General features: G+C 26.7%; 1 protein-coding gene across 4 annotated transcripts in view; it reads left to right on the top strand.

Moving 5' to 3' along the window:
- Positions 1-14,177, top strand: part of LOC117181468 (zinc finger SWIM domain-containing protein 8) — a 377,164-nt gene that overhangs the window by 335,122 nt on the left and 27,865 nt on the right. For 3 of the 4 annotated variants that reach the window (XM_033374148.1, XM_033374146.1, XM_033374145.1), the window contains 6 exons: positions 1,246-1,422; positions 2,856-3,042; positions 3,281-3,407; positions 7,575-7,731; positions 7,949-8,151; positions 12,339-12,840. In XM_033374148.1, coding sequence (XP_033230039.1) covers positions 1,246-1,422; positions 2,856-3,042; positions 3,281-3,407; positions 7,575-7,731; positions 7,949-8,151; positions 12,339-12,840 — 1,353 coding nt within the window. The remainder of the gene's footprint in view (positions 1-1,245; positions 1,423-2,855; positions 3,043-3,280; positions 3,408-7,574; positions 7,732-7,948; positions 8,152-12,338; positions 12,841-14,177) is intronic. The other variant, XM_033374147.1, reaches the window with a different exon arrangement.

The raw sequence follows: 14,177 nt of genomic DNA, 5'->3' as shown, positions 1-14,177 counted from the left end.
TGATAGTATACACAATAATATACTAAACAGATAAATCTGTCTGCTATTTTCTTTGCCATTTAATTAATTTTACTTATTTTTTTATTTCAAAGCATTAATGTTCAAATACCAGAATTTTAATCTTATAATATTTTTACCATATGATGTTTTATATACATTTTTAAATGTATTAATTTATGTCAAACCAAAAAAAGTTTTTTCTACTTTAAAAGATAACTCTCTAACAAAATATTAGAGTTTTCAACAAAATAATTGAATTTTAACATTATAGTTGAGTATTCAGCCTAAAAAGATAAATTGCCAACGAAAAAGTGTTATAGTTTATACTTTAATAAAAAAAGAATGAAATTTATACAACAAATTAAAATGAAATATAACAGATGAAGTTTTAAATCAAAAAGATAAATTTTTAAAAAAATAGTTGAATTTTTGGTTAAAAAGGATTTTAGTCGAGTTTTCACGATCAAACTATGCATTTTTTAACAAGAAATAATTTTCTACCAAAAATATTAAATTTTCAAACCAAAAAGACGAATTTTTAACCAAAAAGGATGATTTTTCAACAAAACTGTTGAATTATCTAGCAAACAGTTGCATTTTTTATTAAAAATAATGAAATTTATCTTAAAACAAAAGAATTTTTTTTACAAAAAAGTTGAGTTTTCATTTTAAAAAATTCCAGTTAACTCAGTAACATCAAAAATTGAATAATTGTAAAAAAAATAAGTTTCTACGATAAGAATTGAATTTTCAATTCAAAAAGACAAATTTTTTCAACCAAACGGGATGAATTTGTAACAAAATAGTTAAATTCTCTACCAAATGGTTGCATTTTTATCCAAAAAAGGTCAAGTTTCTACTAAAACAGATGAATTTGTAATAAAAAACAACTTTTTTTTATAAGTGGAACTTTCATCAAGAAAATACTTCAGTTCATTTTTCAACGCCAAAATATAAATTTTAAATAAAAAGTAAATTTTCTACGAAATAGTTAAGTTTTCAAGAAAATAGTATAACAGCTTAGTTTCTAACAAAACAGTTGCATTTTGATCAAAAAAATATTTAATTTCTGCTAAAGCAGGTAAACTTTAAATTAAAAAAGGCAAACATTCAAAAAAAGAGTGGAATTTTTAAACGAAAATTTAACGAAAAAATGCAATTTTCTATTAATTAAAATAATACAGCTTAGAGCATTGAAATTTTTTCGATTTTTTAGGATTTTACCAGTTTTTGAATATGTTTCAGCATCAAATCAACCCTGCATCACATAAGATCACGTGTTTAGCTTCAGCAACTTTAGCGAAGTGTGGATTTCTTTGCATGGTTCTTGCTGAATATCCGGAACATCACAATTTGTCTTTCAGAGTAGGATTGTTCGGATTGGAAATGGCGAGACCGCCAGCGAGCACCAAATCTTTGGAGGTAGGTTGTAATTGAATTAATGGTTTTTAGATTTTACTCAAATGGATTCGGCTTAATGATATAATGATAATCATAATTTTAATTTTATAGTGAAAATAGCGTTTTTGGGGAGACTCAGATCTAGGGCAGTGCCTGTTTACATATTTTTCTCCGTTTTTATTAATATTCCACTAGTTCCAATGAAATTCAAACTTTCAACATTTCAAAATTGAATAATTCATTATTGATGCTTTCAAAATTTGAAAATTTTAGATTAATAGCACTTGAATTTGAATGTTTTATAATTGCTGGAAGTATTCAATATTCTAAAATTGTATTTTATTAAAAATTTCGAACCCTTATAATTGAAAATTTTATGACTAAAATGTACAAATCGAATTATTTTAAATTATTATTACTTCTTGCAATGTAGATCAATTGATAAATTAATTCTGTTTTTAGTTTATAAAGCAATCAACAAAAAAATCGTAAAATAATTATATTTTATATTATTTCAAATGTGAGGTTTACAGCAAAAGTGTATATGCAAAGAATAGGTACTGAAACTTCAATTTTATCTTCTTTTAATGTAGAAAAAATTTGTATTTTGTAAGGAATGACAAGTTTTTAATTTTACACTCAAATATCTTTTATTTTAATGCCATTAAATCGTTTAGTTTGAAGATAATTAAGATACGAACGTCTCTGAATTTGGAAGCTAATTTATCGTTAAAATAACTCAAACTCCGCATATGAAAAGTAATTAAATTTTTAAAGTTTAAAGTTAAACTGATCGTGTGTCGAGGAAGTTTATTATTTGTATTAGAATGTATGAAGTTTTTTTAAATAAAAGAAATTGTAAATACTTTCGAAATTGAAATCTTATCGTGTTTATATTTATAAGAATTTTATTTATCCACTTATTTGGAATCTTATCATTAAAATGAGATGAAGTTTCCAGTACTGAGCTTTTCAAAATTGTAATTTATTGATGTGGATTCAAAAAATGTTTTAATTAAAATTCCAGTTTTCAAGTTTTGGATATTCAAAGACTGTTTTTCTCTCTTTTAAAATAATTCAGATTGACAATTTAATTAGTTAAATTTTATGTGATAATTTTTCTTTAATTATATTTTTGCTTCCCCTGAAAGTCTGTAATTTTTCTGAAATGAGGCTCTCAGCTTGATATCTATAATCTTTTATAAACGTGGAAAAGATCTGAAATTTTAAAATCTAAATTTTTTGGCATACCACTGATATCTTATTTTGTTTTAAAACTTATATGATGCATTCCTAAAGAAATAAATAGTAAGTTAAATATATTGTTTGCAATATATTTGAAATTTTTATGCGGATAATGCGACTTTTTGAAAGCCACGGCCTTTAAATGCCACATAACTTATGGGTAAAATCAATCGAAAAGAATTGAATTAAAAATCGTGTTGAATATTTAGGTAAAATTAGCGCACCAAGAGAGCGAACTAATCGGACTTTTGAAGCGAATTCCCATCGGACCATCAGAATTACTGATGATCAAACAGAGAGCGAAGCAGTTCAGAGATGGAGTTCTCCGTTCGAGGGGACATGCTCTTCTGCCAATAATGCTCGCCAGTTTCATATTCGACGCTCTCACTGTGTCAAGTATGTTAATTTAATTTAATATATTTCTAATCCTATCACCATTACGGAGACGACAATTGTCGCGTCTTCCTTTTCGTTCTGATCTTATCAGGTCGTACCTATGAGTTTTGTTCGTAATTGTTTTCTGGAGAAGAAAACCCTAGTGCAATAGTAGCAACCGACTAATATTTTCAGAATAAAAGGTATTAATCTTGTATTATCTTAAGCAAAAAATAAATAAGTAGGGAATGATTCGCAGGAATGAAAATGCCCACAGACGTTGACGAGAATCTTGGCTTCGATGCTGCCGTTGCTGCCCTAGGACTCAAGGCCAACGTAAGCGAGGCGGATCATCCTCTCCTTTGCGAAGGAACTCGACGTCAAAGGTAATTTAACAAAAATAATAACGAATTGTTTCAATTTAACTGTCATATGTCAGGCCGCGTAGATCGGTCCCTATATCCCCTATTGTACCCTATATTCAGTTCAGGCTCCTAAAGTATCCTATTTTTAAGATTTGGTCCCTGTGGTACCCTATTTTCAGTCCATAATGGAACTTGCAAAAATTTATGATAAGCTTAAAGCTTTCAACACTCATGCATTTAAAAAGAAAAAACAGCAAAAATCAAGGAATTTCTGTAAGAATTAGCTGTGAAAAATAATCAAGGGCAGTCACTATTAGTGATTTTTTTCTCAAATCACTTTTTAGTAACTTTTTAAAATGAAAAGTTCACATTATTCACTTTTATTTTAATAAATTAACTTATGGGTTAACTCACTATTCATTTAAGTTTTATGCCTATTTCTGAATTGTACTGAATTATTTTGAAATATTGCAGGGTATTTTTAAACTTTCCGAGAACTTTTTAATATATTTCAATAATTTGAATGAATTTTGAAGGTTTTATATTTTTATAGAATTTCGGAAGATATGGATATTTTAAAAGATTTAATCAGATTTGTGAGGATTTTCATGATTTAAGATATTTTTAAACTCCCAATGTATTTTAATAGATTTTTTCAGGATTTCAGAAAATTAAAAAAATTTGAAGAGATTTGAAATTATTCTCTGGATATTACCCTGAATTATTTTAAATTCTTTGGAATTCGCCCTGAATTTTTATTAATTTATCCTGAATTCTTTTAACTGCTTTTGAATTCTTCCTAATTCGCTCAATTTTACTCAAATCAATGTATTTAAAAAAAGTGTTTTGTGTTTTTATTCATCTTGAAACTTACTGAATTCATAGAATTTTTTCATATTTTTTCGTTGTTTTCAATTCACTTGATTGCTTTTTAAATTCAGCTAGATTTTTTATAAATTTAATCAAATTCTTCTCATTTCCCTTAAATTCTTCTAAATTCATTCAAATTTTGCAGAACTACTTGGAGTTTTTTTTATTTTTCCAATGCATTTAAATTATTTTGAATTGTTTTGCAGTAATTAGTCACTTTTTTGGTTTTAAATTAGTAGGGTTTCAAAGATTGAAAGTGATTTGAATTTTTTTGGAATTCAAGATAAATTCTTTTAAATTCTTTGGAATTCCCTTCAATCATTTTAACTCAATTTAATTCTTCTAAATTTACTAAATTCTACTTAATCCAATGGATTTTTTTATGTTTTAAAAGTTTTTATTTAATTGATCCTGAAGTTTTTGAACCTCACCTTGAATTCTTGGGTATTTCATTAAATTCCTTTAAATTCTCATGAATTTTTCTAACTTCCTTTTAAAAGTTACTGAATTCAATTAAGTTTTTTCATAGTTTTAGATTGTTTTCAATTCATTGGGATTTTTTGAATTCACCATTAATTTTATCGGATTCTTCTCGTTTCCCTTTAATTAACTCTAAACTAAAAAAATTAAATTTAGAAAAATTTAATTTAATTTAAATTTAAATGAAAATTTTTTTGCAGAAATCAATTCAATTATTTTGAATTTACACTTGAATTGTTTTGAAGTATTATGAATTTATCCTGAATTTGGGTTTACCCTTTGAGCGTTAAAACAATACCCTATGAGCGTGACAAAAAGTACCCTTTGGTCCCTATATTTTATCATATAGAAACTGTGAGGCATGATATGGAATAGAGGACTTCGAAATCCATTCAGGGTGTCCACTGATCAGGACAACCGGGAATTAGCCTAGAATTATTGTATGAGCAACGGAAAGAGGCCGGGAAATAGCCTGGTATTTTTTTAAAAAACGGAAATTTTGCAGATGTTTTTAATTGTGAAAGAAATATTGTCTCGCTCTTCGAAAAAAATGTATTTAGAACTGTGACCAGTGTTAACGATCATCTCAGTTAAAATACCGGAGATAATTTTATATTATTATAATATTTATATTCAACTTTTTTCTTAAAAGACATCTTTTTGTTTGAAAATTCAACTGTTTTGTTGAATATTCGTCTTTTTGTATACAAACTCCATCCTATTAGATTGAAATTTCATTTTTTGGTAGAAAAGAAATCCTTTTTACATTTTACGATTGAAAGTTAATTTTTTTCAATCGAATAGTCTACTATTTATATTTCGTACTCGGAATTCATCTATTTCGCTTAAAAATCTACTATTTGATAGAAAATTTCATTATTTTTTGGACAATTTAATTCATTTCTTAAAAAGTAATCTTTTTTGGTTTAAAGTTAATTGTTTTTATTTGAAAAGTGTACTATACCATTTCGAGTGCAGAATTCATCTCGTTTGATTAAAAATTCTATTATTTGGTGTAAAATTTAATTATTATGTTAAAAATAAAAATATTTTGTTGAAAATTTAAATATTTTATTAAAAAGTCATCTTTTTTGGTTGCAAATTAAAATTTTTAGTTGAGCATTTGTCTTTTTCCATATAAAGTCCGTTCTATTAGATTGAAATTTCATCCTTTGGCAGAAAAGGAATCTTGTTTGGGTCAAAATTCTTCTACTATTATATTTTTGATTCAGAATTCATCTTAGTTGCTTAAAAATTCTAATTCTTAAAAATTTCTATTGGTGTAAAATTGTTGGGTTATTGCTAATAAATACAAATGCAAAAATACAAATAATATTTGGTAGAAATTTTCATTATTTTGTTGAAATTTTAAATATTTGGTTAAAAAGTCATCTTTTTTGGTTTCGGATTACATTTTTTTGTTGAAGATTCGCTTTTTTGGATAGAAAATCCGGTCCCTTTGGTTAGAAAATTGCATCTTTTGTCGAAAATTCATTTTTTTAGGTTTAATCTTTTTTTTATTGAAAATTCCACTATTTTGTTTCAAATGAAATATATTTAAATTTGAAATTTTAGGAATATTTTACCTATATTAACCATATTTTAAAGGATTTATTCACCTATTATTGTCCTATTCTTTTAAAATCATTCTATGTCCCCTGTTTTGAGAGATCTTTGGGCTGTGACGTCTGAGATCACTTTTACAATAATTTAAATCAATCGTAGCAGATCTCTTGAAATTATAGATTTAAAGTCGACCCTTCTCATAGACCGCAGCTGCGCTTCAAAATATAGGAACGTGCCAGAAGACAATAAAAAATACTATGAAATAATAGAATTTTTATTAGTTTTCACTACACTTTCTACGTTTGTGAAGTGTGCGCAGTGTAATGTAAAAAGAGGGAGCTGAAATCGTTAAAAAAATTAATTTTTTTCTTCACGATATTCCCCTGAACGATATTTTTATTTAAATTTTTTCACATTAACGTTGTTTTTCACTTAAATAATAACGAAAAGTTTCGTAAAAAATCATATATTTTACTTCAAAGGATCACAAAAATTTTTAAAAAAATTCCTAGAAATGATCGTTGGGGGGAGGAAAAACTTATATTTTAACTAAATGCAACTTTTTTGATTTCCGAAAAATCTACGTTAAGATATCTCTGAAACCGCAAATCATCTTTTTCAAGAAGCGTACTCAAAATTGCTCTGCTTTTGGCTTATTTCACGATATTTTTTATAAAAAAATTACTAATTATTTTGAAAATAATACTTTTTAACATGCAAAAGATTTAAATACATTTACTTTAACAAGATCTCTAAAAGAATCATAAAAAGGCGTTTTTTCATGCATCATCCCCCATTCCCCCTTTAATTCTTTCAAAATTGATATAATAATACAATTATTATTTGATAATTATTAATATAAATGCTTAAAAGGCAACCAGGAAAAATATATTTTTTGACCGGGAAACCCGAAAATAGCCTGGAATTTTTTTCGAAGTTTGGTTAGCCACCCTGCTATGTTATTATTTTATTTTTAGAGCGTTGAACTTTTCGTAGTTGTATTTTTTATGTTTATTTAGGTTAGTCAGTTATGGATGGTGGGCGGGCAGGTAGAGAGGTTGAACAAGCAGACTGTTATTTTAAGGACGTTAATTGAGTATTTAAGAAGGATGGGCGGGTATTTATGGAGATTGTGCGGGCACTTATGGAGATTGGGCAGGCAATTAGAAAGTTATTAGCGGGCATTTAGGGAGACAATGTGGGCATTTAGGAATGTCTCTATTCCGTAAGTAATTTGCATATTATTTAATAATATTTTTTCTAACTTTACAGAGGAGAGTTGGCGATAACGCTTCTGGTACACTACAAGGACGAACCGAAGAAAATTGCTAGGATAATGGACAAACTTTTAGATCGCGAGGTTCATCAACTGATCAAATCCCCCATTGTTAGCAGCTATTATAGTTCTAATCCTCCCACCAAGAGCCAGGTAAACAATTTTAATTCTGAAAGAATACCGAATGCAATGCATACAAATTCCAAGCCTTCGAATTGAAAAAAAACTTAATGTATACTTGTGGAAGTTTCAAAAAGCTTCAAATTTAATGTTCAAGCTAACAGAAATTTGTAGATTAAATCCTGAACTTGAATTTATTATCGAAAAGTAATTAATAATCTGAGTCTGAAATCAATTTTTTGTTAAATAGTTGGCCAGTTTCCGACGGGAAAAATCGTGCTCGTCTCCACTTACTGGAACCGAAGCGAGCAGTACGGCCGAAGGCATCGCAGGAAATTCCACTAGACCCCACAGCAGTACAAGTGCTGAACAAGAAAACGTAATAGCGGTCATGCAGACTGTGCAGACACAAACAGCGCAACAGCCAGTATCTACCAGAACAAAAGAGCCGAGGTAATTTTTAAATCAGTATGGTATATTCGGAACCTATTTTTAAAAGAAGTTTAGCCAAAATCGGTCCATTCGATATAATTTTTAAACTCTTTTATTTAAAAACTTTTTTCGAGAATATAATTATGTAAAGTGTATCTGCCATCTTTTCTTAAACAGTTGTATGAATTTTAGTTGCAATTATCCTATGTGTTTTATCATATATTTTGAACTTAATTAATTTTGAAACATAAAATGTTAAGCGTTTTTTATTTGTATTTTTAATTTAGAAGTCTTCAGGATTGTATTTATCCAATTATAAAGGTTTTAATTAAATATTCTTTAATTTCAAACACTTTAAACTGAAAAGCATGCCACGAATTAAGGCCTTCAGTTTTGCATCTTACAATTGAAAGTCATTCAAATTTTAAACTGTATCATTTTGAACGTTTATATGGTAAAATGTGGGACTATTGAGGCGGAGGCGTATGAATATTTAACAAATTCTACTTTTCCTCATTTTTATTTGACCGGATTTTCATTTCGTCGAATATAAATTTGTCCTTATTTCTATTTTTTGGCATTAACGTTTGATGTTATGTACGCGAAACTTATATATGTCAAAATAATGGTGTTTCAGAAAAATGAGAGAATTTGGTAATTCCGAAAAATAAAAAATTAGAACAAATGATAATTCTTTAAAATTAAAATCAAGCTCAATCGTAATTTAGAAAAATTATAATTATATGTCAAATATTAATTCGGAAATTTTTAAATTAGGTTCGGTAATTCGGAAAAGTGGACTTTAGGGCAAATTTTTATTCTGTATAATAAAAATTATTTTGAATTTTTACAGTACATTTTTAAAACATTTTAAAACAAACACGCGGGCGATTATTATTATGATTTGTCCCTTGCAATTCTTAAATTAAAATATAAAATTAATAATTTTTAATACAATATTTCCGAATTTCATAGTATCTCTTGTCTAAAATATTAAAAAGAAAAGCCAGAACAATATTTTTGATAATTGATGAAAATTGATGTCCTAACTTCTCAATAAATGTATAATACTTTCGTATGGAGAATTAAAATGACGCATTTTTGTCAAAAGCTACCAATTTCCAACGTAAAGTCCTAATATAACCTAAATTTATTCAAAATTGTAATCTTAATTTTGAAAGTCAATGATTTTTCTTAAAATTAACCGATTTTTCTTGAAAAGCGCAAACATACACTTACATAAAAACAAATTCTTCATGATTCTAAATCCTCTTTTAAAAACGTGAACATAACCATAAATAGTTTAAACCGATTTCCGTTATAAAACGTGAACAAAATCAAAACTTAAATTTTTTAACCTTGTACAATTAGTGACTGAATAAAAATCAAAAGAATAATGGTAATTTGAAAAAATCGCATGATTTTTGAAATCAGAAATTAAAATTTTCGACGAAAAATATTAACATAACATAACAAAGAAATGTTTTAAATCGTAAATTTTTTTAATTTATTGATTTCTATTTTAAAATTCCGATTTCCGGTGAAAAACTTAAAGATTATCTTAAATCTTTTCAAAATTGTAAATTTTCAAAATATATTTATAATATTAATATGTCCGTTGAAAACCGCTAACTTTACGTACGATAAAATGGCTACAATTATACAAAATATTTTAATCCTAACTAGCTTAACCTAAAGTTGTGGAAAATTATAAATCTTCTTCGATGCCTAACGATTTTCGTTTTAAATGGCCCATTTACTGTAATGAAAACTTTAATGTAACTTGCAATTTTTCGAAAATTGCTAATCTTGTTCGACCTGTAATAATTTTTGTTTTAAAATATCTATTTCTGGAGTAAAATGCTTAACCTAAAATCTTAAAGGAATTATAAATATATAAATATAAACATATAAATATATAAATATCATTAATTTATTTGAAAATGATAAAATTCTGTTTTAACCATGCAGCAGTACTTTAAAAAACACAAATCTTTCTCAGTTCACATAGGGATTTTAATGTTTTTTCTTCGATTTGTTTTTCAAAATTGCAAATAAAAAATATATAAAAACTTCAAGTAATGAAAATCTAATCGTACTTCGAAACATATCTTTACATAATTTTTTATTAAACCGGACATAATTTTGAAATATTATATATAATATAATATATATATTGTAGAAGATTTTTTTACAGTAAATTAGTGCCAAAAATTAACGACATATTCATTGTTTTAAAATTGATCAACTGCGCCAATTTTAAATTATTATTGAACCGTAAAATGTATATGAACTGTTGACTTAATACTGCAGACTATTATTATTAAATGAATTGAATAGTATTAATAGGAGAGTTTACCACCCACCGGAGTGCGCGATGTTCGCACCGTTCATTTGTAAAATAAATTAAAAGAATCAATATTCTTGCGTCTAAATTTTACACGCATTTATAATTAATGAATGAATAAATTGATTAATTATGAATACAATACATTAAATTAGATTAAAATTAAATTATAATAAAATTAATACAGATAAAATTATAATTAATAAACTAACTAATGCATACATTTTCACTGAAAAATTCAAAGTACGTTTCTTGATAACATTATTCATTTTTTCATCAGATAGTAGGATCCTCAACTATTAAAGATAAATTTTGAACCAAAAATGGAACAGTTCAGTTCTTAACCAAAAATTAAATAGTTCAATTTTTAACAAAAATGATGAGTTTTCAAGGTTTTTAAACAAGATATTTAAGTTTCTATTAAAAATACAAATTTTTGACAATATACATACATTTTTAACTAAATATTTAAAGTTCTACATACAAAGGTAAATTTTATACTAATATGAAACGAATTTTCAACAAAATTGTTAAATTCCCAACAAAAAATGGAAATGTTAAATTTTTATATTAAAAAAGTTGAATTTTCACCAATATAGTTTAATTTACAGCAAAAGAAGTGAATTTTCAACTCAAAAAGAAAAAAAAATTTAATCAAAAACAGAATAGTTAAATTTTCGTTTAAAAACATTATGTTCAAAAAGAAAATCGAATTTTTCAAAGAGTAAAGTTGAATTTTTAGCAATAGAGATAATAAATTAGTATAACTATGAACAAAAAAAGATGAATTTTTAAAGAAAAAATGAATAGTTGATATTTTCACCTAAAAAGATTTTAATATTACATAAAATACAGTTGAATTTAAACCAAGAAAGCGTATTTTAAATAAAATACCTAATTTTCAAGTTGAAAAATTAATGATATAATAATTGAATTTTTATTGAAAGAAATGAATTTCACAAATAAAAAAGAATGTTAACCAAAATTTGAATAGTTCAATTTACAGTTCAATAAATAGTTTAGAACGAAAAAAAAGGTTCGAACAAAACACTTGAATTTTCAACCGGAAATAATGAATTTTTTAACAAAAAAAATTATTTTCAAACAAAAAGTCGAATTTTGAACTAAAAAGTTAATTTTCAACAAAAAATTGTTTTAACAAAGTAATTAATTTTTTTAAAGTATTTTATTTTTTTAACTGATTTTGATAAAAATAGTTTATTTTAAAGAAAAGAGATGAATCTTCAACAAACAACGTAAAATGTAATAGTTGATATTTCAACCAAAAAGGACGAATTTTTAACAAAACTTATAATTTTACAAATAAAAAAGATCGGTTTTTAACCTAAAATAAAACAGATAAAAGGCAAATTGTTAACAAAATAATTAAACATTTAACAAAAGAGAAGAAACTTCAACCGATAAAATTTTAATTAAAAATATTTGAAATCAGTCAAAAAAGAAGAAGATGCTTCTCTAAAACAGCTTGTTTTTTAATTTGAAAATATGGTTATTTTTATTTTTCGCCACAAAAAATATAAATTAAAAAAAATATATTGACTGTGAAACGTTCTTTTTGTAAACAATAATGTTATTTGCCACTTAAACTATATTTTACAAATGAAATATAAACTTTTATTAATAATTTGTATAAAAAAAGCTATTTTTCATATATTAAATTTCAATTTTCCCCCATTTTGAATCTTCTGGAGTTAACTACGCGAGATATATATGTAATAAATACAATATATACTATTGGAAATATTTATTCAATATATAAATTCTGAAATTGAACTTTAATAATCACGAGATGTTTAAAAACTGATTCCGCCTAATTCGAAATATATATGATATTTTGCAGATACAAGAACAAAAGAGCCTCAATTCCAAAGCCATTGATTCCAAATCAACCATCAGAAGCCGGCGCGCATTTCATGTTCGAATTAGCAAAGACAGTCCTCTCAAAAGCCGGTGGCACCAGTTCCACCTCACTTTTCACGCCTTCCTCGACGATCCAAAACAGCCACTCCACCCACAGGCCGCTTAGTATGTGTGCCTTCCAGCTGGGTATCTATGCCCTTGGTCTTCTCAACTGCGTCAGTCCGAACTGGATAAGCAGAACCTATTCGAGTCACGTCTCGTGGATTAATGGCCAAGTTTCGGAGATTGGGACAGCCGCGATTTGCTTCCTTATCGACACCTGGGAAGGACATCTCACACCCCCGGAAGCCGCCATTATAGCCGACACTGCCTCCAGAGGCAGTGATCATAATTTGGTGAAAGCTGCTGCTGAACTGGCACTTTCTTGCCTTCCACATTGCCACGCTCTCAACCCGAATGAAATTCAGAGGGCGATTTTACAAGTACTATGAAATTTGCATTTTTTCAATTATCCTTTTTCAGGGTGGCCCTTAGTCTGGTGGAAGTTAAAGATTTTGAAAGAAATGTTCCCAAAGTTAGAGCCAAAGTTTAGATAATTATTAACCCTTAAAGTGCATTGTGGGTGTTAGATACTCCAAAAAATTTTCAGACTCTTATAAACCATACTTATTTCGAAAAAATGGAGTGAGTGTCGCCATCTAGCTTTCGTTGCAGACACTAACTGTAAGTAAAGTCGTTTAGTTTAGCATACTGCGTCTGCGTCAAGCGTCAGTCTGCTAGCTGCAGCTGCTGAAAGTGGAGGTAAAAAAATCATCGGGTGCAAATAAATACATTTTTTTGAAAGCACCCATGTTGCATTTTTTTAATGAAATTAAACTATTTCAAAAGTATATTAATAAATTTCAGGTTAAAATAATTAAAATAGCGTGAGTTATGAATTTTTAAGTGAAAACCCCATTTTTTCAATAATTTTTTTAACAAACTTAAATTAAATAAATGGCTATAAAATCAACTATACCTTATAAAAGATACCTTAAACTATATCGGATAATTTTATTGTGACAAAATATTCAATAGGGGTTAAACAATACATGATTAAATACGCTGGGGTGTTGAACACCCACGATGGACTTTACCGTGATTTTTACCATGCATGCACTTCAGGGGTTAAAAATAGAAATAACATTATTTTAATTTTTATAATTCTATAAAATTATTTTACAGATTAAAATTTCAAATTTATATTGCTGTGCAGTTATTTAAAGTGCTTCTAATAGAAATGCTCTAACTTTGGCAATATTTCTTTTAACAAAAAAAAAAAATTATTTTTATTATTATAATTCTATAAACTTAATTTACAAATTTAAATTTAAATTCATTATGTTTGGCAGTTATTTAAAGTGTTTCTACACTTTGGAAATATTTTTTTCAAAATCCAAATTAAAAGCAAATTATGTTTACAGAAGATTCTGTGTTCAAAATTGTTCAAGATTAAGATTTTGATCATTGGATATTAATGCTCAGGATATTTTCATTACTGTTTCTTTGTATGCAGTTGCTTTTTCCCGACGATTATATTTTTAATTCAAAATTTTATTATTTTGTTAAATACTCAACATTTTTGATGAAAATTCAACTGTTTTGTTCAAAATTCGTCCTTTCTAAATGAAACTTCAACTACCTTTTTAAAATTCATTTTTTTTGGTTTAAAAAATCATTTGTTTTAGTAGAAACTTCATCTTTTTTGGATCAAAATCCAACCATTTTGCTAAGGATTAATCTTCTTTGGTTGAAGATTCAACTATTATGTTTAAAATTC

This window comes from Belonocnema kinseyi, chromosome 10 (assembly GCF_010883055.1).
Source record: "Belonocnema kinseyi isolate 2016_QV_RU_SX_M_011 chromosome 10, B_treatae_v1, whole genome shotgun sequence".
Taxonomy (NCBI): Eukaryota; Metazoa; Arthropoda; class Insecta; order Hymenoptera; family Cynipidae; genus Belonocnema; species Belonocnema kinseyi.
The sequence above is the reverse complement of the archived record's forward strand: the minus strand, read 5'-3'. Positions and strand labels throughout refer to the sequence as shown.